The following is a 24,762-nucleotide window of genomic DNA, read 5'->3' as shown; positions in this document are numbered from 1 at the left end:
CTGACCCCGCGAGAGGAGTGACGCAACCTCCGCTTCTTGCGCTCGGATGAATACCGCATTTTCGCGTCGCGTCGCGTCGCGTCGCGTCGCGTCGACAGAACGACAGAAACCGTGCTCGCGCACTACATCGTAATCTGTTCGCGGTGGTTCGTACCGCATGACGGAAAGCGCATTGAAACTTCGGGGCGTGTGATATCCGGGACGCTTCGCGCTTTGACACGCTCGTACCGTCGCAGCTTTATGCCCGTTGAAAATGTTACGGGGAAAAAAAATTGTTTTTATTTTTGCAAGCATCGCGGTATTCGTTTGGCCTGGGTTTTTTTTTTCATCATAAATTATAAAAAAAATTTTTTGCGATACCGTCGCTTTTGCAAAAGTATATAAAATGACCGGCATGAAAACGCTGTGCGGGCGTGCAAGCTGAAAAACGACATTTAATGTTAAAAATATTCGCGTAGCCGTAACAGAGAATCTAGTTAAATGCAAAAATACTCGCGGAATATGCGAGAAAATTTCGCGTTCCAACTCATTTAATGCCCCGCGAGTTCAATGGGAATCCAGGACGATCTTGTATGTATATATATAAATCGATGTCCGGCGGTACCAGTTTAGACGTAACAGAGGAGCTTTCAATCGGCGAAAGGCGGGCGGACGGGGTCGAAATCAATAGATACGCGCGTCGACTGGATAAAAATGTCAATATCTGTGCGCAACTAGTTTGCTTTACACCGACCCGACAGTATTCGTTCCGTTGATTGTACAAAGTAATTTGGTTGGTTTAACCGACGCGTGAATCAACAGCTTTTTTCCCTTTGAGCGGACAATCGGCCGGCGGGCCGCTCTAGCGTCAGATTGTTCACGTCACGATTCACTACCGGTGTATCCGGTTGTCCGGTAATTAATTGCGAGCGATCAATAAGCGCTTTGATATTAAGAGTCACGCGATCCGCGTTTGCCGATGTACATAGATATTCGGTGATAAACGGCGCCCGGTGGTCGAAACTGGTTCCAAATCGATTCACAAAAAAATTTATGAGTTTCGCGAACCACGAACGATTTCGTCCAGTCAGTAAAAGCTTGTTATTGCGCGTTATCGAACGTTAATTCAAATATGAGCGTTTTTTTTTTCGCCGATATTTTCATTTGCCGATGCGCTTTTAAGGAAAACGTGCGAAACAATGTTGAGAGTCACTGCGGTTGGCAGGGGTAGAAAATATTTAGATCCGATCATAAGTACCCGCGCTTTCGCCTAGAGGCCGACCTAACAACCCTTGTTTACGTTTACGGCTTTGGGTTTGACGATCGCGTGCTACGAGCCCGCTCGCTTCTATACGCATTGCACTTACACACGCGCGTGCACGCGCTGCACACACGACATCAAGATGAAAAGAGAGAGAGAGAGAGAGAGAGAGAGAAATGGATTTTGCCACCGGTGGTAGGTGCGTGTAGATACCAATCTCGGTAGCAGGGGTTGAAATCGGCCGCGGTAACCTAACCCCATAAACTCTACGAGCCGCCGCCCCTTCCTCAGAACTTAATTCGTCGAGGGTCGGCGAAAAGCCCGGCGAGAAATCGAGGGGGGTTAGAATAGGGAGAGAGAGAGAGCGTACAAGCGAGAAGCGGAACAAAAGGGACGGTGAGTAGGGTCGCGCAGAGACGGAGAGGGTGCGAGAGGGTCGCGCGTTTATGGGGTGAGTTTCACGCGATGGCCATCGCCATTTATTGCCAATTTGCTAAATGAAACGTGCCGCGCGTACATCGTACGATTATTAGTACCCTCTGTCGCGCAGTCTCCCCCAACTCGAGTCTACTCGAAACGCTCTATCGACTCCGCCGACCGCTGGGGAAGGAAACGGTGGATATTTTACTATTGTCTATGCAGCGAGACTAACTTTGGAGTAGATTAGAGTGCAAAGATCGACTCTGCGTAATGTAATTTGAACGAGTTCAAAAGAGGACAATGATCCTTGGGGTTTATTCGCGTGACGAGATCGGCGTGAGCTGCATTGCCGTCGTATTTTTAGCATCGAAAATCGAACTGCGTCGCGATCGCGGCGGTTTTAATATTTCGGCTAAGATTTCACGAATCGACCTATCGCGCACCAACCGAACGCGAAGAAAGCACGCGTGCGGGAGGAGGAAGAGGAGGAGGAAGAACAAAAGGAGGTGGAGAAGTACGTGCGAACGCGCCTCAGGCGAGAGGCGGTGGTTTGGATTTAGACGGAACAGACGCGGAGGGATGAGTCATAATAAAAAGATTTATTCGGCTTTTATCCCGGAGTTATTCAGCTCTTTCCGTCCGGGCCGTGAGCCCGCGCTTTTTTTCTCTCTCTTTCTCTCTCCTCCTCTCCCATTTTCCTCTCTCCTTTATAAGTCTCCTCGGGCGGAGCAACCCGAGCGGGAAGCAGAGCCCGAGAAGATGAGACGGAGATAAAGGAGAAAAGAGCGGGATGGGGAGGGGCAGAGCCAGAGGGTCCTGATTAAAATATACGAGCCGGAGCCTCACGGATTTCTTCTTATAACCCGGGGTCCTTATATATCCTCCTCCTGCCTTTCGCTCACGCGCCCCGGTTAGGATAGCGGGGCCGCGCGCATTCGGGGAATTCGAAATGAACCCGCCATCGCGAATTCACGCGCCGCGTTCCGTGCGAGCGCGGAATTGGACCGTACGTATATTTCACGCCCTGCTCCCCCCCTATCCGCCCGCCGGATTCGGAGGGCGGATGCTGGATATATCGGGATTATACCGTTTTATACATCGTCAAGACGGCTGACGCGCGTAAACACGGTTACAATGTAAATCCGGCGCTCTCGCGCGGCGCGGGATCCGCTATAACCGTTTTAGCTGTGTGTCGCCCGGATGGCGCACTACTAACCGAGTGCGAGATTAACGAATGAGTATGCGCGGAGTGCGGGTGCGGGGGCGGAGATTTATGGCTGGATCGATGGAACAAATTGTCGTTTAATTTACACCGCCGATAAATCGCAATTAGCGTCATTCACTTATTATTCACTGTGCGCGGCGCTGGGAATTACTCGCCGACGTCTCCGCGACGCTCGGCTCCGCATGCGAATCAATCCCTAGTAGTACCACTCGAGTACTGCATATCCGCCGAGGTACGTTACGTGTTCCGATTTTGATGACGTCACGGCGCGGCGTCCCGGCGTCCGGATAGCGTAACGACCGCGCGCGCGAACGTCACGTCGCACGGGCTGCCGTAATTTTGCTGCATTGACGGGATCGGCGAGCACCGGTGGCACGGTACGCAGCCGTGCGCGCGCGCGCGCGCGAGTTTTACGACCGGGCAAGGCGAGCGATCAACGACGGAAATTATTCGCGTACGAGAGCGGGGCTGTAAAGCTGTCGTCGTCGTTCACTCGCACCATCCTGTCGGCTACGATTTTACGTACCGTCGCCCTAGCCGGCTAACCGGTGGTGCGCGCTCGCCATCATCATATAGCTCGGGCTCGTATAAACCGATCGCTATATATCGCGCCGGAGAGTAGTGGCGTAGAGCGTGCGAAACCGATACACAGTGCCGGGCCGCGTGTGGTCGGTGTGTACGTATCGGTGTTTATGGCGATAACTCCGCTCCGCGCGCGCGATAACGATCCGCGATATACCCCCGTAAACGTCGCGTCGATACGCGGCGGTTTTGTGTTTCGTAAAACATTATCGCTCGCGTTACCGATGCCGATGCTAATCAATTACAGCTTGACCAATGTTCGCCGCCTGCAGCTACATGCGTTACTGCGCTCACTCATTCATTTTCCTAAACGCCCGCCGTCCAATTCCATCGCGCGCGCACCACGCGAAATCTCAAAATAAGATGTTCTCTCAAAAAGCAATGATACCCGTCTGTGAAATATTTTGGAATTTAAATTTCGATCGTGGAAATAAGTTTTATGAAGTAAAATATTATATTGTATATTCGAGGTACCGACAAAGCGAAAGATTTCTAAAAAAGAGAAGCGTCGCAGAGGAGTGAATTTTGATGTCGCGCGGTAGCGGAAGCGTCGGAGTTGGAAACGAGCAAAGTTAAGAACCGCACGTTATATCGTCTGTCCTCCTTTCTCTCTCTCTCTCTTTCTCTCTTTCGTGGCGCGCGGAATATCCGTTATTAGATCGCGGAAGATTCAAAGGTCTGCTCGCGATCCAGGGGTAGACTGCGCCGTCAGCGCCGGGTCGTCTTGTTTATCGTCGCAGTCATATCGAGGGATGGGGTGCGCGCGCGTTTGCCGGAAACTCAAAAGAGACTACCCACTCCACCGCCGTGGCGTAGAGAGAAGGTCGCGCAGCCGTAACGTAATTACGGGCGCGCTTAATTTGTTTGAAGTACACTGCGAAGTACGACGTGGCGCGACTCGGCAGAGGTGTTAATGGCAACGCGAGACCCCATCCACTTGCACCGCGAGGCTTGTCTAGCTCCGACTCTTTCCGCCAGTTGCAGGATGCTGCGACGCGACTATAGGCTGCCTTTCGCAAATTACGAAAGGGAGAAGGCTCGGCGAGATAACGGGGAGTGCTGTTTAATGCGATGAAACGCTGCCGTCAAGCGCCGAATATATGTAGAGCATATCGTGTATAGATTCTCGATACAATGTGAGGTAAATTTGAGGGACAAATAATTACGTGAGAGAACAAGTTTGAATTTTTGACTCTGCAGGGTAGACCGTTGACAATAAATAATAAATAATTATCGGAAAAATTCTTTTTGAAAAGAGCACGGATTCGATTCGGGATAAATTCGATCCTGTCATCACCCTCGGCAAACAAATATGTTAATTTGGGATTGTGCAGATGTATCGCGTTAATATTTATCGTATCAATAAGGAGCGCGTAAAATACGATCGGCGTTCATCCGTCCGCCCGCCCGCCCGTCCGTCCGTCCGTCCGTCCGTCCGTCCGCCAACAGCCCGTTAAATAATGTCGCGCGAACGGATACGCGGCGTACGTGTTCATTGTTATTTAACATCGGTCGGTAGCAATAACACCGATGGACGTAATGCGCCGGTTTGCGCGCCGTTCGCGCAAAATTGTCCAATACGTGAAATATAATATTCCCGATAGAAATAATGGAGAACGCGTGAATCGTTAATACAAATAACGTAATCGCTTATATAAATCAATGACTCTTCCGCGCCGCCCTCTCCTCCTCGGGCGATTCTACCCGTTAATCCCGAATCACCGTGAATTCGCGCGGTGTGCCAATCTCCCGGCGTCGCGCGCACGGTGGAAAAAGATAATTGTAGCAGCGCGCTGATAAACTCGCGCGTCGCCTCGTGTGCACAATAATTAGTTAATCGGATTCGTTCCCGTGACGCCACTGCGCGCACTCGAATAATCTCCAACCTCAGTCTCGACCCCCTCCCATCGGAACTTGGGCGTTACTTCCGCCGCGGAAACTCTGATACATCGTGCATCTCGGGTGCGCGCGTAACATTGCTTTTGGATTACGAGCACTCGGGGTGCAGTGCTCGCGCGCGGAGTGCCGAGAGTTAGAGGAATCAAAGTAGGAGGCGGAGGAAGCGGAGGATGAAGTGGATATACACTTACATAACCGCACACGTACACGGATGTATCGCAGTAACGTAGGACGGTTGCCTTCAGCCATATCGCCAGTGCGAGTTTGGCCAGCTAGCGAGTTGATCTCGGTTGGTGTTGGGGCGCGTTGACGTGAATGTGCATCGTTACAGAGCGAACGAGAGCGAGCGAGAACGAGAGAGAGAGAAAGGGGGAGTGAGAAGTAAACCGAGAGAGAAAGAGAGAGAGAGAGCGAGGCGGAGAGAGTGAGTGAAAAGAGCGACGGTGGAGTTTCGAAAGGGGACGAAAGGGGAAGAGAGGGCTCGTCGGAGCCAGAGGGGCCGCTCGAGCGAGTCTGTTAATTGGACCAATTACAGTAATTACTGAAAGTTTCGGCGCGGGCTACGCGGGAACGAGACGGAGAGATAGGACCGTAATACGGCACCACGACGAGCACACGTTCGCCGCCGCCGCCGACGCCGCCGCGACGCCGACGCTCTCTCACTTCCCTCCGCTAACGTCACACACATATACACCGACGCACACATCCGACACCCACCGTCCGCGACATGACACAGAGCCGGGTATTAGCGATGACGCGTACTGGAGGGTACTTGCGGCTGGATACGCTTGTTTTCGTATTTAACCCCTCGGTGGTGTTCCCGCGCACACTTTGACCCTCTCGTTCCTCCTCGCTTCGTTCCCCATCCGCGTTATCAACCGACATTAGGAGTAGCTGTACGGCGAAGTGGCTTTGATCGAATTAGTGATTATTATTCGGCGTTCAAGGAGGGCTTCTCGAGCGAGAATTCGTGTACTTATTTGTCCGAAAGAGAGAGAGAGAGAGAGAAAGAGAGACAGACAGACAGACAGAAAGAGATAGAAAGAGACAATGAGAGAAGCCGTAAAAATATATCGACAAGGATAAAAAGTTAGGTGCTTGAAAGAAATCGCGTAAATGAGAGCAAACGTTGCCGAGGGCGAGGGACAAGGGGGTGCTGCTAAAAAAAGAAGCGTCAGGCTGCCGGAGAGTCGCCGCGGTAATAAAAAGTAAATGAGGAACAAAGCCGCGCGCCTTTAGCGATCGAGAGTGGAAAATATAGCTGCCGGGAGAAACAAGCGGGGGCGACCGAAGACGTGCCGGGAATAATGGTGGCGGAATTACGCGCTCGGCAACAGCTCGAGGGGGAGAAAAGGGCGAGCGGTGGGTCGGGGCGCAGGGGGTGGAAAGGGTCGGCAAGAAAATCAAGAGAAATTAATTTATAGGGCCTACACACAGGTAATTAAGTTTTCAGAAGACTCCTGCTTAACTCGAGCCCCTCCGCCCTGAAGTCGGAATCTCAACCCCGCGTTTCCCCTCTCAACTGGCCGGAATCATTTTCGCCTCCCCTTCTTGAAATTCAGACGCTCGTTCCCGTCGCCGCCCGTTCGACAATGGGGTGACGACTACGCGTCGACCCTGCCCGCCCTTTTCCTTCCTTCCGCCGCGGTAAATCACGCTCCGCTCGGGATCGAAAGGGACGCACGGATCGCGGGACTCGTTGGTTTTTATTGCCGTCGAACCGCGATTTATTTTACTTCGTTACGTCGGTATCGAGAGTTGTAGCACACAGCCCGCCTTCGAGGTCGTTCGGCCGGAACGCTTGTGTGCGGGCGCGAGCGCACGCGCGCGTAAAAATCTGTTATATCCGCCGCCCACGCGAGAATTCTTCGCGATGATAATCTTGGAAAACGGTGTTGCCGCCTGCGTTGCGAGGGTTGCGCGAGGGGATAACTTATCCTTATCTCGCCCCCTCGACCGCGTCGTCTCGCCCACGATGACGAGGGGGCGGTGGGCGCGTATCGCGACGCCCTTTCGCCGATAACGCTCCCTCGGGCTGTGCGTCAATGATGTTCCATTTCCGCGACGCTGCGAGCTCGCGTGTCAAAAGCCACGCTCTGTGACGCGAACGACAGATATCTTTCAATCCGATAGATTAAATTATATCAGTTTTCTTTCCGGTTAAGCAAATTTCAGTAAATTATTCAGAATTTAATTGGACGTGGTTGCAATAATGTGTCAAAACAAAGATTGAAAATATATGATAACGCATATGATTGTGAGAAGATCGGTTTTGAAACTTCCCGTAGCGAGCGTTCTTCGCAAATCGCATATGTTCGCGCACGCATGCATATGCCCGGACGCAAACGAGTTATACCAATTTGCCCAATAATTGTTGCAGTTATGTTAATTCTCAATCAGCGACGCCGTTCGCTTCGCTTCGCATCCGCGTGCGTGTCATGCAAATTCGGCCCGGTGTATATACGCAACGCCGACGCGGGCCGACACACGGCAGAGTCCGCGCTCGGAGGCGCGTTCAATACACAAGCGGAATACGAGCGTGCGAATTGCCGGAGCGTGACAGTGAGCGCGGCGTCGCGCGTGGGCGACGAAGAGACGGAAACGCGTCGGCGACGATGATTGGGCTAGTCGAGATTCACTGCACTCGAATAACACATTCGACGTGTGTATCGAGTTAAGTAGAGAGACGAGATTCAACGAGGAAATCTGGGGAAAGCAGATTTTCTTAATTTCTTAAACATTTAATTTGAAATAAATTTGTTAATCTATTTCACGTACAGCTTAAGCGGCAACGACCATCTGCGATATTTCAAACTCTTGTTTTCGCGTCGTTTCGCTTCGCAATAAAGTCGAGCAGTAATTTCGCGATAGCAGTCGCGACTCCGCGATCCGCCACCTACACCTCTCTCGTTCCCGCATGCTCGCGGGCTGAGCGAGCACGAATATCCAGGTTTACACCCCTGTAAAAGTTTCATAGCCATATTCCACGTCCGCACGTCGTTAATTTTAGCGCGAGCGAACGAGCGAGCCAGCGAGTGACTCGCTTTATTTTTATCGACTGACCTCAACACGATCGTTAAACCGCGGCGGATGTTTTCCCAACTTGCCAAACTCTCCCTCCCTGCAGCAGCAGCGAGTGCTGGAGCGCGAAAGACCGCGAGTACACGATTTCTCTTCGATGAACTCGATTGGCGATCGAAGCGATTACACGGCGCGTCGAGATGAGTTGTGGCGGAGGGAGTTGAATCAACGTGGCCGCGCTCTTTTTCCGCAAACATAATTCGTTCGAATAAAGCTGCGGGGGGGAGAAAAAAAACGTTATGTGTGTAGACACACTAAGCCGACGAGAACACGATAGTGTTCCGGCGAGAGCGGACGATCGCGAGATTCGCTCGATTGACACAGAGGTCGATAGCGGGCGTGTCGCCAGGGATGGCAACGTGTCAATTTCGAGGAAACAGGTGCTCAACGCCTCTGTGACAGCATGTTCGAGTTCTATCGGGTGCGCTGCGGCCAACGGAGATCACGGGGCGGATAAAGGGGGCGAGAGAGAGAGAGAGAGAGAGAGAGAGAGAGAGAGAGAGATCGAATTCCGTGCGCGGAGCGGAGCGGCGCGACGCCGACGCCGTCGACGCCGGCCTGCTGGATGGTCGGGTAGTAGGGGGCTAACACGGGGATCGCGTGTTGAACATACACACAGTTAGCACCGCGCTCGAGGGGGTTAGTTGGGAGTAATGTCGGCTTGCCGGATGTTGGCAAGGGTTGTTAATAGGCCACCATGGTCCCCGGCCGTCTCTCCTCTCCGCTGCCACTCGCCTACTCTTCCTCGTCCTCGTCGGACCCGGAGCCCCACTCCGCCGCACCCTCGTGATTGTATCAACAGCCTCATCAGGCTCATCCCCCTAAACCTACTCCGCGCGACGGTCGCGCCTCTCGACTGCCACCTCGACTACCGTCCTCGACCCTGGAGTCCAACACACACAAACACGTATACGTGTGTGAACGAATGAGCGGACGAATTCTGAGAGATATCTATTCCACAAAGCGAAAGGTTCGATCCCGATAAAGGGACGGATTTGAGATAGGTCGGGTCGCGCGCGCACACCCCTCGATGACGTCGTCGAATTAAGAAAACACGGGTCGACCCGCATATACGATTTGACGCGATTGCCAGACCAGCCCGAAAGCAGCCCCGACGACGAACAAAGCAACGAGGGATGCGTGTATCGTGAAAGGAGGGGTCGCCGGGGGCCACATGTTCGTGAATGCACAAGCTACGGGGCGCCGAGGAGGTAATGGATATGAGAACTCGCCGCGCTCGATTTTCGAAGGGGAGAATCCCCTCGGAGAATCACGGCGCAAAGGGTGTGAGAGGATTCACTTTCTATTTTGTATACTTTGCCACTCTCGTAACAGCGTTACCCCCTTTTCTCCTCGCCGCGACTCATCACGGTTCCTCTGTAGCGAGCCGCGCGACTCTTGGAGGAATTCCCCCGTGAGAGAAATTTTGGAAGAGCAATTTCGAAATGAACGCTGTAAGCGCAATCACGATCGAGACGTCGATACGTACAAATTGCTTCAACGCCCATTAACGGGACGGGCGGTGCCGTGCTCGGCCGCGCGTAATATTAGCTCATAAAACGCATTCGAAAGTATACGCAGGCGCGTGTCCGGTTACGTTTGTATTCATTAAAATAATTAATTAAAATAATGTAACGAACGACGCGGTCCGCAAACATCGACGAGATTAATATCAAATATAAACATCGGGCGCGATATCTCGAAAACGCGGTGCGCTCGTTCGATCACGTAGCGTACGCGCGCATCGCGCCCCCGCCCGCCCCTGCCCTCTTGCAATCGTGAATTTTATTGCGCCTACCCTCTGCCGCCGAACCGTCACCCCCCATCAACCGTCCTTTTGCCTGACCGCAGATATGTATCCAACCAATCGAGGGCAGGCTCATGTACGGTGGCCCTCCGACAGGCCGGAAATGGTTGCCGCGCGACAAATTGGCCGACGATTGGCAACCAAAGGGGGGAAACGCGCGCGACAGGCAAGAAGGAAGTTTTTTTTTCATACTCCCGATCTGCTTCGTCATCTCATTAATTTCCCTCCTCGCTTCTCGGATATAATACAGTTGGTCGTCAACAAATTGGACAGACGACTAATGATATCGCATTTTTCTACATGTTTGTTTTTGTTCTTCCGATACATCGTGTAAACACGTGCGGCACAATCTTGGAAAACGCTTTCTCTCGAACGATTTAGCGAAATCGATGCGTACGCGCGTACATCGCATTTATGCTCGCGGTATTCGCGGATATTTTTTTTACGCGAGTCGGCATTTATCGTTCGTTCTAGCGATAGATATTATTGCGTTTATCGTTCTCATGCACACGCGCGTATTGACTGATTGCGGCGATTTAAAATCATACAATCGTTTAAATATCGCACACGGACGGGCGTTTTGCCAAATTCCGAAGCGCACTTTGTAATCGCCGCGTTATTTGCAGATATTTGCACTGATAATAATTAGCGGAAATTCTTTGAGTTGCGGGGGAAAAAATTTCCTGCAAAATGGGAAAATTCCTTTTTTCTGTTTACGCAAATTTTTTCCCTAGTTTCGCTTTTGCACCACGAATTCCGCTTCGCCATCCTCGGCGCGCGAGATTTATTTTCCACGCGGACTGTACTCCAGCCACCCTCAAAACCCGTACATCGGCACTATGGTGCACGAGGTAATGAAGTGGCAACACGGCGTTTCCAGGGGTCGAGAACGGGGGTGAGATTGATACCTCCAGTCACGTCGGGCGGCATGGAGGGATGAGGTGTCGAGAAACCGGATCGACGATGTAGGGGAGCAAGTAGTGGATAAGAGAGAAAGAGAGAATGAATGTGCGGTGGAAGAGAGGAAGAAGGGACGCGAAAAAGACGCGGGGGTTGATTTCGCTCCTCGACAGAGGGGTGGAGAAGTTTCGCTCGGTTAGATATCTTCCTCCCCTCGTACCTCTCACCCGACGCGACTTCCACGCGTTAATTCAAGAAATTAGAAAGTGCCGGATCGCTTTTCCCCGTTATCGTGATTCTAATTGAAACGCACGCTGAAATCGATGGAAGCGTAAAAGTGCGGTTTTATTTATTTCTTTCGGAATCTGACGGGATTAAAAAATATATTGCCAAATGTATGGATATCGTGTGGATAATCTGTTATTTTGTTGCCGGAATAAAATATTTCTTTTCTCTGCGTGACGCATACTAACATTGATACACTTTGCTACAATAAAGAGATCGCTCTCTGATGAAACTCACGCTGCGCATTGTCCGACCCGGCTTCAACGAAATCGACGTGTTCGAGACTCGAGAAGTCGAGAGGAGCCTCGACCTCGAGATAGACGAGGGGGAGAGAAAGAGCCGCAAATGAATTTTTCCCGCGCGAGCGAGCATACGAGCGCTCTCGACTCGGCCGAGTCGGCTGCCTATCTGCTGCAGCAGGCGCGCGGAGTGGCCTTTCGTTCTCGAAAAGATGTTAAGAGTCCCTCAAAAGTGACAATGCCATTGCGCCGTGACGTTGAAACGCGACGTCGATAAGCTGGGTTTCGAGAAGTGGGACGAGAGATCGCTGATTCTCACGAAATCTTTGGCCAATATCGCGCACGGCAATTCTTGTTTCTATCACGGGAATTACACGGAAACAACAGCAGAATAGGAAGCAATGATCGCTGATAATTGCTTTTCCGCCGCTGCGTATCTTTTGTGTTTTGCGCAACGGTCGCCGCAACGTTATGCTCCACGTCGATTGTATTTGTTATTGAAACGCATCCCGTATAAAACGCGAGCGAAATTCAATTTTTTTTTCACGGACCAAAATACATTCGATTCGTTTTCCCAATCCCTCTCTCTCTCTCTCGTACTTTTTCGTTCTCTCCCCCTCCCCTCCTTCTTCCCTCCAGTGTGCGTTCGGCGCGATTAGCCCGGGGAGTTATTAAATTGCGCGCGACTCGATACGATGTGACACAAAATTGCAAGCGGCAAACGCTTTGGAGTATTCATTAAATTTTGTCGCGCGCCAAACGTATTTGCGAAACAAATTAAAAACAAACAATCCCCCTCGCGGTGTACTTGAGTATCGCGATACCGAAACGTGAAAACGACTGTTTTTCTCTCTCTCTGATGGATGCCCGACATCGCGTATGCAACGCCCACTAGTTTCACCGATAGGCATTTTCGCGAAAAATCAGAACGCTTTGATTACTTCGTAATTATTCGCAATGTACATCACGAATAATAAATAGATAAATATTATATCGCAAAATTTGCAACAGTTTTAAAAAAGAGTACACGGCAACGTTTATGTAATACGATATAATGAACGAGCAAAAATATATACCTATCGATACTTCATTAAATATTTCTGTGTCTCTAGTTTGCCGCGTCTCGTTATGCGCGGCAACTGCAACGAATTTCGACCTTTTTACTCGTCTAAATGTAGAATTCATCCGCGGATTTAGCTTCCAGCGTTTCCCCTTCGCTCCTCGTGCCTTCACTCTCCTTACGTTCTTATCCATCTTTATCCGGATTAACCCCCGGCGCGGCGAACCCCCGGCACGGTGATGAAAAGATTTCCCCGGGTTCGTAATGCATTGCCCGTGAGCACGCACGAATGCCATAACGGTACGGCGATAATGACTCATTAATGCACGAGATATTTGCGCGCCCGCGGGACGCGGCGGGACGGAGGGGCGAGGAGAAAGAGAGAGAGAGAGATAGGCTGGAGAGTTCAGGCACTCGGGGATTGATTATCTCGTGCTGTTACAGTCACCTGCAGGCATAGACGATGTTTATAACTACTACGTGTCCCGCATGCGTGTAAGTACGACGACGGCATGCGCGGGGACCCCGGTAACCGGAGGCGGGAATGAAGTATTACCGTCGGCAAATATTTATGTCACGCCGGGCTTTGAATCACGCTCCCTCTTCTCCCCGCGCGCGCGCGCGCAACGGGAACAGACGCTATTTACTCGCTAGATTAGGCCGTCGTACTCGGCTTGCGCGAAATTTTCGCGTCGTTTAGGTACCGCCGTGTATAATAATAATCGTTTTGCACGCGCGTCGCCGATAACGCGCGCTGTTGCGTAAGTCATCGCGAAACGAAATGTGGAACGATCGATGACGCACTGTTTACTCTTATCGCCCCGCGCGAATATGTTAAAAAAATGTTGCAAAATATTTTTTTTCCGTCCGCCAATCGGAGAGACTATCGGACGAAACAATACGCCGGGAAATATGACCGCTGCATGATGTGTTAGGCAACATTGCCACCTTGATGTGTACGTCGAATGCATGTTTTACGATGTTTAGATTGTTTATTACATATGTGCGGTAAAAATTTGCCATGTTTACTGTAACGGTTATTTACCGTCGACGAGAACACTGAGCACGGTTATCGCGCGCCAGTTGACGCTTTAGAAATTAATACACCGATATCACGTATATATTAAATCGACGCGATCGATAATACATGCACAGGCGAAGTGGTAAACGAGCCAGTCGGACAAGCGCTCATTACGACGGCCGTATATGTATTTTTAAGGACGCGGGGCTCGCGAGGTGTACTTGAACGACGTCTAATAAAGGTCCGCTATTACCGACCAATTGCCCAGTCATCGTCGATGTTAAAAGTCTACGAGAGCGGTTTCGGTGCTCGAGGGACGATAATTCGCAAATGGCTCGTTACGCTGGGACGTCATCGCTCATCGCGCGCGCGCGCGCGGATGAAACGTTTAGGCGCTACTCCAAAATTGAGTGCGGCTTCTTCGAAAAATAGACGTTATTATTTCGCGTTTTGCGCAGCAAATTCATCAGAAAAGTCCGATGAATACATAAATTATACGCCCCTTTGAAGAGTCTCCTTTGAAGTGCGTGGCGACGTTATCGTCGCGCGCCCTTCGTCTAATAAATTATCCAAAGGAGAGATTATCGAGGGACGACCGCGTGCGTTTGTGAGAGAAGCGAGAGAATCCGCAGATACGTTTTCACAATAGAGACACCTGCTTGATCCCGTTTAAGCCAGCGCGAGAGAAAGAGAAGAGCACCGTCGCGTTAAGCGAGACACGCGGGGCACGTAACTCCCGGTTTATAACTCGCGCGCGCATACGCGCCTTGAAAGGTAGGAATTATTTTCACGAGTTCCAGGCAGGCAGAGGCCTGTCTCCCTTTGTGGGGACCCTCTCGTGCTGCAGGCAGGTGCTCGATCGCCGTGGTCGCGCTTGAATTCCCCCTTTACGGGCCTGGTCTGCCTTCCATTACAGAAAAACGTCTCCATTCACGCTCAGCGTTTTAATCCGGCGCGTCTCGATGCGCCTGCTACGCCGATCGCGCCTTTATCGCACGCCCGGGATGTCCCGACGACGATTCCGTTCGCCGTAAACGCTTCGATCGACGAGAGCCGGTTATCGATCGCGAGCGATCGACGAGAGGCATCGCCTCTCTTCTTCGCGATACGCCGTAAATTATCGTCGCGCGAGACAGAAGCGCGATTAAATCGCGCAAACCTCGCGTAATCCGTTCATTTTTTCTCTTTTTCTCTCTGTCACGCTTCCTCCCTTCCTCTCTTCTATCGGAGATAAATCGGAGGCTCTCACATGTACAATTATATCGCTATTAAAAATTTTATCGCCTCTCACACTCCGGCGCGGTCGAATGAAATCGCGCGGCATTAATGCGCTGAGGGGTCGTTAACCCCGCGCTAACGGCGTCGTTGATTATAAAATTATTTTAATTCGTCGGATATCATCGGTGTATCTGTACTGACTAATTAAAAGAAAAAAAAAAAAAAGTTACGATATAGCGCATGTTCGAACGTGCTGCGCGAGCGCAGCGGGTGCGCGCGGAAACGTTAATAACGATTAATTAAAGAGCGTATAAATTTTTCAGGGGTGTTTCGGCGTTTCTCTCGGAACGATATATATAAAAACCGGCTCGTCGGCACTTTTGCGGCCGCGTGTACACGACCACGATCCACTTTCCTCGCCTGCCGTAACCGGGCTTCGCCTTTCTCGCGTTCTCCCCCTCTTCCTGCCCCCCATCTTTTTCCGTCTCTTCTTGTTCCGCCGATCCCCCAACCTACCCTTTACGAGATAGAAAACGGGGCTAAACAGTCCTGTGTGTTTGTGGTAGGGCGGTCGGGTAATAAATCGCTCGACGAGCTGGTGGAAGCCGATCCCGACCCGACGAGGAAAGAGAGCACGGCTCAAAAGGAAACGGGCAAAAGGGAGCAAAAGAAAAAAGCGCGCACGAGCTTACGCGAGATCGAGAGAGGAAGAAAGAGAACGAGCGCGCGCGCGAGAGAGAGAGAGAAAGAGAGAGAGAAAGAGAAAAACATTGTTTCGTTCCTTCTCTTTTTGAGAGAAAGAGACGGAACAATCGGGGGGAGAACATGGGCTAGGAACGGAGGGATTCGGAGTACTTATATCCTGTTACCCTGTTTGTTACAAAGAGGACTCGAGTGGCCGCGGGCAAGCAGAGGTCAGTTTCGGAGACCGAAGTCTCGACAACGAGGGAGAACGGGATGAGAAACGAGGAAAGAAGAATGCGAATTCAGACCGCTCTCCTGCTAAGGTCCGAGGGGATCATCCGTTCATCGTGCGTCACTCATGTTTACGCAGGTAGGTAAGAATAAAAATTGCGCGCATTATTAAGTCTGTTCTTCGCAGCTGCGCTTTCTGTATTTTCTCTTTTCAGTTTTTATTTTTCCTTTCTCGCGGTTAATTTGTGTGTAGATATGTGTATCGCTTAATTGTATTTATATTCCATTTTGGGTACAAAGAGAGAGAGAGAGAGATGCAGCTGTATGCAGAACAGACCTTCTATTGGTAAACATGCACGCGATGTACAGAGCGATTTCGGGTTAAACAACGAGTCCTCGAGTCAAGCCGTGCGTTGCGAGAAATTGCGCGTGCTGTTATCGTGCTTACATTATCGTCGCGCATTCATATCAGCCTCTTATCAGCTCTGTGAGTGAGTTCGCGACTTAAGTCCGACGCAAATATACGAATCGGTAAATAGATCGACACGCTCGGCACTCTCATATCTCGTCCACGATAAATACACACGGAGCGCGGCGCACGGACGCGATGTGACGGGCAAGGCCCGAATGTATTTCTTTTCGACGTGATGAAATCTGTCACGGGAAACAGAGCCCCCTCCCCTCGTCATTTTTGTATCTCGAGTATATATAACATGTACCAATGGCGATAAAATAAGTGTGGATTGCCGAGATGCAAAACAAATTGACGGCACCGATATTGCGTCTGAGTGTCTCCAGATAGTCCGGCGCGTTTGCTCGGAGACTAAACAATTTACACATCGTCCCGCGTGTGTACACATTAATCTATCGCGATACGATCGATGTAATGTATGACCAATAGCAATTTCGTTATTGGCTCGAGAGGGGGAGAGAGAGAGAGAGAGAGAGGGAGAGAGAGAGAGAGAAACGGAGCGAAAAAAAACAAAGGCACCGAATTGCGCAATTTCGCAGAACTATTGCATATCGATATGTGCATGAAATCATTTTTTTTCTACGAAATACGAACGAACGTCTCGCTACATTTATGTCGAACACAGCACCGAACATATTCACAACCAACGATTTACAATAGCGAGGTAGGAGCGAGCGTGGCGGAAAAGAGGGTGCTTTTTTTCCGACGCGGGAATGCAGAAGGCATCCTCTCTCTCCTCTCTCTCTCTCTCTCTCTCTAATCGGAACGAGTCGGGTCCAGGGGAAAGGGAGAGAGGAAGGGAGGATTACAGATAAAAGACGCCATCGTCAGCAATAAAGAAGTAGCAGCATAATCTCGCCCAGGCTGAGGGTATAATGTACTTACAATTAGGTATATCTTGACGTTGTATTTGCTCTTTCATTGTGCTCTGCCTCTTTCTTTTTCTCTCTGTCCTCTTCTTATTCTCGCTCCCCTGCCTTTCTCCAAACAAACTTTTCTTTCACTCGTTCACTCTCTCTCTCTCTCTCTCTGTCTTTCACGCTTAGCGACTCCCCATATATCCCTCTGCCATTTATGCTTTAATCAGCGACGCAGACGAGGTTAAGGGATCTTCCCTGACGCGATGACCCCCTAGGAGTTCCATCGCCCTTTCTTCCCTTCGTTGTGTACATATATACATTGGAACTAGCGGAAAGTAGCGGAGGGAGACAGGTCAGATTCCGCTCCTCGGGTGGAAATTTCTCTGCTTCTCGTTAGAAAAACGCAGGGGAGAGAAAAGTGTGCTGTCTGTCCCTTCTTAGGAAGAATAAATAAACGAGACGACGAGACACACAAACACATTCACCCGTGCGCGCGCGCGCGCGAAAATCGGATAAAGTTGGAAGAGAGAACGGTGTCTGCGAGAAATCAGTTATAATTAAACCGTCCCGATTATTATCCCGGTTGCGTTTACCATCGAAGCGAGTCGATCAGGAGATTGGCGCGTTCGACACGCCCATTAATTCGCTCTCGAGCTCGTAAGTGGATCTTTAGCTCGTCGGACTGAACACGATCGACACGACGACGAGCGGAGCGTGCTTCGATCGATGGACGATTACACGGAATCGGTAAGAGACGAAGGCGGCAGTTTTGTATCCGGTATCGCCGCGCGCGGGATTAGCGGCTTGACGACTGCACGACGGTGCGTGCGATGCGACGGCACCATCGTATAATTACCCTGTTTTCCACGCTCGAGCGAACGCGCTTATTCCTACGACTTCGGGGTGCCTCTGAAGAATCGTTTTTCTTAGCCGCCACCGCCGCCGACGACGACGACGACGACGACGACGACGACGACGATTCATCGAACCAGTGTGTCCATAATGCACCGCTTGCCGCGGGTCACGCTCCGCTCGTTTCGGCTGTTTCGCCACGTTCCACAGCGTAATAAATCATTTCGCGGAACCGTTCGACCGGAAACCGATTTCGTACGCTCTGTTCATTGTCGGCCGCGGCTGTCGTCGTCGATGACGACGACGACGACGGGCGTCGAGCCGCCAGCGGCGATATATTTGACGTTCCTACCGAGCGAGAAATAATCTTTCTCTCCTCGGCTCGGCGCGCAACGATCGCGAAACAAATTTCTTGGCCGGCCGCCAAAGATCACCGAGGAATAGCGCGGTTTACTTATCTCTTTCTTCTGCCCCTTTATTCGTCGAGTATCTCCACTGAAGTAATATCTATCGCATGACAAACACGAGAAATTGTAGAGTCGATTACTCTTTTGGAAGAGTAAAAGTTAAATAAAAAATGTTTCAACATATATTAACTTTGGCGTTGAAACAAACGCAACATTATTAAATTTATTTTAATATAGAGAAACATTTATTTTTAAGAATTTTTCAGCGTTAGATTACAAAAATCTTTTCCACAAAAAATATTTTTAATAATTTAACAATTTATGTTATTAAAATATACAATATATTCGGTGAAATTGAGAGAAAAATATTGAAATCTCTATCGAGCAGATTGTAATATTTGCAAACAGTTATATAACTGTTTGCTGCTGCAGAGAGCCATTCGACAGTCATCTACTTGTTCGTGGGATACACCTCTCCGTTCCTTGGTAATAAATCCCGAGCTACACGTATGAAAAGGGTATAGGTTTATGTCCTTGTGTACGCGCGAGGACTAAAAAGAAGCGCGAGAGCACCTTTTTGTTGGCGAAGGGTTCGACGGGAGGAGCGACGGACCCAAGGTAAATGCCGAAAGTGGCGAGAGGCGACGAGGAAGAAAAGCGGTGCGTTCGATCGTAAAAACTTCTCAATGCCGCTTTGATTTCTTCTCCCTTCCGTTGTTCGTAGAGCAGAGCGGCAGATTTTCCGGAGCGATTGAACGGTCTCGAGATCGGCGGCGGGAGCTTACGCACGCTTGAATATTTAATAAAGGAATTTGACGGAGGAACCGCGCCGTTACGCCTTCAGGAGGAATCGCTTATCGAAAATTGCAGCGGAGCGCCTGTGTTGTCCGCGTCGCTGCTTTAGGCATTCTTACATACATTATGTGCGCGCGCGTGCAAAAAGACAAGGAGCTATCTCGAACCGCGGTCAGGCGAGAGCTCTCTTAACGATCGATACCGCGATCGTGGCGTCGGTTTAGTTTTACAAATATAACACGGATCGCGAGACTGCGACGCCGAGAAAGGAGGCTGTGACGAACGAGGCGAATGGCACGAACAACATGGTCTTGGTCTCGTTGCCGGTGGCGGCAACGACGCTGGACGATCCGGTCGTAGCGAGACCGGCCGAGCGATTAAAACGCCGAGCCGCGCCTCGTCTCTCGTCTTGTCTCGTTTCGTCTCGTCTCGCCTCGCCGGCGAATAGCGGAGGTCCGAGAGCTCTTCCCGAGGGTTAATTAAAACCTCTCTAATTATTTATAAACAGTCATTTTTTTTTGCCGCCTGATAATAAACGCGTAATACTCGCGCCGCCAGCGGATTGGACGACGGGCGCCAACGAGGCCGTCTGATTGGCGGAGGCGCCCGACGATAGTCGGCAGTCCACGCGGACTCGGTCCATGTTCATCCTCGTCGCTCCCGCGATTCTCCCGTACCACTTGCTCGTCGCTCTCGTTCCCGCTTTCGCGCTTTCGCCGCCGCCGCCGTGTACGCTCGTTCGTACACTCGAGCGGGCTCGGTCTACCGGCGCGTAATCTGTAAATCCTCGAGCGTGGAGAGAGAGAACGTACAAGTCCGGTAAGTTGCTCGAACGGAATCCTCGTTCTCTTACTTCTCGTCTCTCCTCCACCTCCCGCCTTACTTCCTTCCTTCCTTCGCGGAGCGCACCTCCGTTTTCGTGTCCCGCTTGCGTGGCGGCGCGTCCTTCCGTCGCGCTTCGCGACCGACCCTCTTCACTTCATCCTACGCGAGCATGATTCTCCGCCGCCTCTCTATCTCTCGACTCCGTGAGAGAGCCGGTGCGCGGCGGTGCCCACTCGAAGTAGGAAAGAGGAAGTAGGGGATTTCTTTCAGCGCCCGACAAAAACCTCGCCTCGCTGCCCAATATTGATTCGCGTTCAAATCCGTCGGGAAAGAGAGCGACCTTCTCCCCCTCGGCTTCCCCCGGCTTCCCCCGGCTTCTCGGGGGCTCCTCTTGCTTTTCTCTTTCCTCCTCCACTTTTCGTCGTCGTCATCGTCTCCTTACGTCGTCGTCGAGAAAATAAACCGTCGCCAATGGCCTGCGGTATAAGTAATAACCTCGCTCGCAGAGAGAGAGAGAGACGATATCGGGAGGACGGCATCTGGCGAAAGGACGTGTGCAGCAACGAGGGGTCTCTCGGGGTGGAAATACAACGCCGTAATTTAGTAGTTATGGATACGGTCCGATACTCGAACCCGATGACCTTAATTCGATAGGATCGCAGAGGCCGGGCTTTTTCAATTAGTACCGTATCCCTTTGTTCCGTCGTAGTATTTACTCCGCTTTTATTTCCTCTCACTTCGCCGCGATATTTCTGTCCATGTTAGTCTCATTAGCTGCGAAAAAATAACGAATTTTCATTCTGCTAGACCACGCCAGGGGCTCTGCAAAGGTCCCTATTTGAATAGGATAAATTTTTCAAACGAATTCCTTTATTAGGTAAAAAATATATTACTCTTTAATCTGTTTGCGTATTATCAAATTTGCAGGATTTTAGAAATTTTACAAAAGCTACCGAAATATGATTTGCAAATATACCGGCGTCTTCTGAAGCACTTATTGCCGGTATAATGCTCGGTAACGATCGCGTCCGCCCAGTAAGGCGAGGCGCGATACAAATTGCGCGGTCCAATTGAATAATCCGCGAGAATCGCATCCCTTTTTCGTTGGCAGCTTCGTTCGTCGTAACTCCGGAGCTGGTAATACAAATTTAAGGAAACACCCGCGGCATCTCGTCGTTCCCGGCAAGAAAAGGAGAAGTGAGTGGGTAGGGTAAGGCGCGCAGGAGCCGGAGGTACGGAAGGAGGAAGAAAGAAAGAGGAAATGGAAAAGGATCGTGTGCACGCGAGCAATGAAAAATAATAGCAGGGCACCGCCCTCGTCGTTTCCCTCTTACATCCCGACGTGGAAAAAACCGAGGGAGCGGGCGAGAGAAAGAAAAGCTCGGCGCCGCGCCCTTTAATCTTCGCTTTAAGTCACGAACCGTTTCGCGACTTTAGCGCGAAATGAAAAATTCATTTCCACCGAGACGATGACACGAGATACGCCACCTTCCTCTCTTTCTCCCGCTGGCTCCCTCGTTTTTCCAGCCACTTCTTAATGTTCCGCCCATCGCCGTCGTGGAATTCATTACGGCGGAGTCGCGAGAGCGCGGACGATCATCTTGAAACCGTTCGATTCGCGTAATTCGCGCAAGTTCGATTTCATGCGAGCGGCCTTTGCTTCTCCGAGAAAGTGATAATGGTTCGCGCTTCGTCGCGACAAAAAAGATTGTCCCAGAAGATCGTTAAAATGTCTGCAGCGACGCGGAAGGCGACTCGTTAAAAATTTAGACGTTTAGCGAATAGAGATTGAGAGAGTTAAGTTCTGGAACTTTCGTTCCTCACGCGCGAACCACGAACGCCTTACGTAAGTGAGCTGACATTAATTATTTCCCACGGAGGCGATTACGCGTTGCTTCGTGCCTCCGCGATTTTATCGGCCACCGCCTGGATCGCTATATTTTCCTCGACACGACTGCCGCAGTGTGCCACTCTTTCGCCGCGCATATACACGTCGCGATTTGCATGCGACGGACGGCGTTATGCGGCAGATAACGAGCGTATTGCAACGAGCGGCGCATATACGCGAGCATTAATATACGCGACCGCGCGATATGCGGCGCGCATAGAGGTCGATTCGTGTCGACTTTTGCGCAGAGAAAAACTTAACACGTAGCCGGAAAGAGAGAGAGAGAGAGAGGGGGAAAGAGAGAAACTCATGCATGCACGCGTCACATCGTTACCTTTGATCGAATCACGTTTGCTTATCTCATTAATAACCGTCCTTCCTTCCTAGCGTTGTGTTGCATGAAGTAAAAAAGCAACACGGAATAGAGTAATGAAACTAAGAATAGAGTCTTAATAACTCTTATTAATACACAAAGGGAGGAGATTTAGATACATAAATTTTTCCGTCAACTTTATTACTAAACAAATAAAAAACGCGTGTAAAAATAGATTGCAGGAATGGATAATCGTAATAATAATGCAGAGTACAATATTATTTATGTTAGATTAATTGCGATAAAAAAGGGAAAGAGAGGAAGAGAGAGAGAAAGAGAGAGAGGAAGAACTGCAATGTCGAGAGACGTACGACTAACAATCGTGTCAGAGAGGCGAAATAATTAGTACCGGTCTGATCGTCCGCTCCGCACGCTCACACGGTGTTGTCTTATGCAGATGCAGATGCAGGCGGAACGTATTAACGTCAGGTACCTACAAACTTGCCCTCGCCACCGCCGCGCGTACCTTCGCGCGTGCATATGGCTTTAATGGATGTAATACATAACCGCGCGCCTCCCCCTTCCTTCCTCCCCCTGCCGTCTATTCGATGAGCGAGAGAGAGAGAGAGAGAGAGACAGAGAGAGTATCGATACCGGTACGTACCGCTATACATACGTACACACCGCGCGCGGTACGTGTGTATGTATCTTTGACGTTTCTCTAATAACTCCGCGAGCGAGAAAGGGTACATCGAGTCGTCGTGTAAAGCGATTTCTTCGCCGGGATCGCCGACGGGGCCGAGCCGACTGGCGGACCGTTTAATTTCCAGGTTACGAGAGCCGCGGTATGCCGTACCTACTAAATTTCACGGATCATTAGTGGTCGAGTTATAATTAGGAGGTGATTCTCGGTGAGCACGTGTTATTATTAGCTCGCGATAGGCACACACGTGCGTCCGCGTTCGTGATTCCATCGCGTAAACTCGATACTCGGGGCATTCGTGTCTCGGAAAGCGCGCGCGCGCGAATTAAAGGAAGCGAGCGCCTTCGGCCGATCGGGAGATGATAGTTATTACGCAGAAGAGGTCTCCTCTCCGAAGCGTCGCGCGAAACGTCTCCTCCGTTTGCGGTTAGCTCCGTTCGCGCCTCTCGCCGACGCGCGTCGTCCTGAAAACCGCCTTTAAATGCGAGGGCGTGTGTACGCGCCCGGTATCGAATTTCGATTCCGATGCTCGATTGGCCGTGCGCTCATCCCCTCCGACAACCCCAGCTTGCGGCGGCTAGAATTTCTCGAGGATCTCTCGTTATTTACTGTCATCCGGTCCGGCTACTTCCTTCTCTCCGTCTCTCTCTCTCTCTCTTCCTTTTTCTTCCTCTCACACTCGTGCGACGAGTCAGCGGGACAACGAATAGCGGGGAACCAAGGAAAGAGAATGACTATTGAAACAGACTCGAGAGCTGTTTTCACTTTTGTGTGAAGGGTTAAATTATCTTTATCCTAATGGTTTTCGAACTATTATACTTAAGAGACATGAAGCCGTGAAAGATTCCTTCAGCATAATCGTTTAATGAAAGATACATAAATAAAATAATAATAAGCCTTTCAAATTGCGTACTTCACGGACAATGAAAACGTCGCGGTAAACAGCTTTTCTCGAAATTGTCCACGATATAGCCGCGCTAAATTCCTCGGTGCATTTCAGCAGCAATTTATCGGCTCCTAACATCGGGACGCGTTATGCATCAGCGGACTCGCTCTTTTCTCCTTCCGCTTGATCGAAGATAAACGGCGCATTGTCTCGGTACGTCGACTAGGAGGAGGATCGCCGGCCGCGTCTCTCTCTCTGCTCGAAGCGGCAGGTAACGACGACGGTTCTTACGGGCGCGCCCCGTATGCAGATAGCGTGCGCCCGAGTAAGGCCATTATGCCCGGCCCGAAGGACTCGCCGATGGAAGCGTGGGTCCGTCGTCTGTGCCTACGCCAGCTCTGCGTATTATTATGCCAAGTGACGAGCCATTGTCGCGACGAGAGCGGACGTTTTCCGATCGTTATCGCGCGCGCGCGTGTGAAAGTGCCACCGGCAGAGAGGGTCTTCCGTAGAAAGTCAGTAGCGCGTCAAACAATCCTTGTCATCTCGCAGGAATACAGATGTCCGTTAGTTCAAAGCAGTAGCCTTTAACAAAATAATCTCCGTGAATAGCTCTCCGTTAGTCCTAATAATTTTGCGGTGTACATTGCGCAAACGTTGATGGATACTAGCGTTGACACACTTCCCGCCGCGTGACGTCCTCAACTGGTAAAATGGCAATTCTTCCGACTAGACGGGTGATACATTATCTCAACCGTGTGACGCGACGACGCTTGTTCCAGCTTGGTGAATAACTATCGTGCGAAAGCCTTTGACGGACCGCGCGTCGTCGCGAGAAAAAAAGGCAGCGAGGTGCATTGTGAAAAAGG

General features: G+C 50.7%; 1 protein-coding gene across 11 annotated transcripts in view; it reads left to right on the top strand.

The window, feature by feature from the left end:
- Positions 1-24,762, top strand: part of LOC105678312 (protein groucho) — a 121,117-nt gene that overhangs the window by 19,833 nt on the left and 76,522 nt on the right. For 3 of the 11 annotated variants that reach the window (XM_067357914.1, XM_067357915.1, XM_067357913.1), the window contains exon 1: positions 15,900-16,031. The exons of 6 other annotated variants lie outside the window; for them this stretch is intronic. In XM_067357914.1, the coding sequence (XP_067214015.1) occupies positions 16,020-16,031 (12 nt within the window). In that variant the 5' untranslated portion in view covers positions 15,900-16,019. Of the gene's footprint in view, positions 1-15,862; positions 16,032-24,762 lie in introns of those variants that run through there. 2 more of the 11 variants (XM_067357905.1, XM_067357906.1) reach the window with 1 other exon arrangement.

The sequence above is a fragment of the Linepithema humile genome, chromosome 6 (assembly GCF_040581485.1).
Source record: "Linepithema humile isolate Giens D197 chromosome 6, Lhum_UNIL_v1.0, whole genome shotgun sequence".
In the NCBI taxonomy this organism is placed as follows: Eukaryota; Metazoa; Arthropoda; class Insecta; order Hymenoptera; family Formicidae; genus Linepithema; species Linepithema humile.
This window is presented reverse-complemented; position numbering and strand designations above follow the sequence as displayed.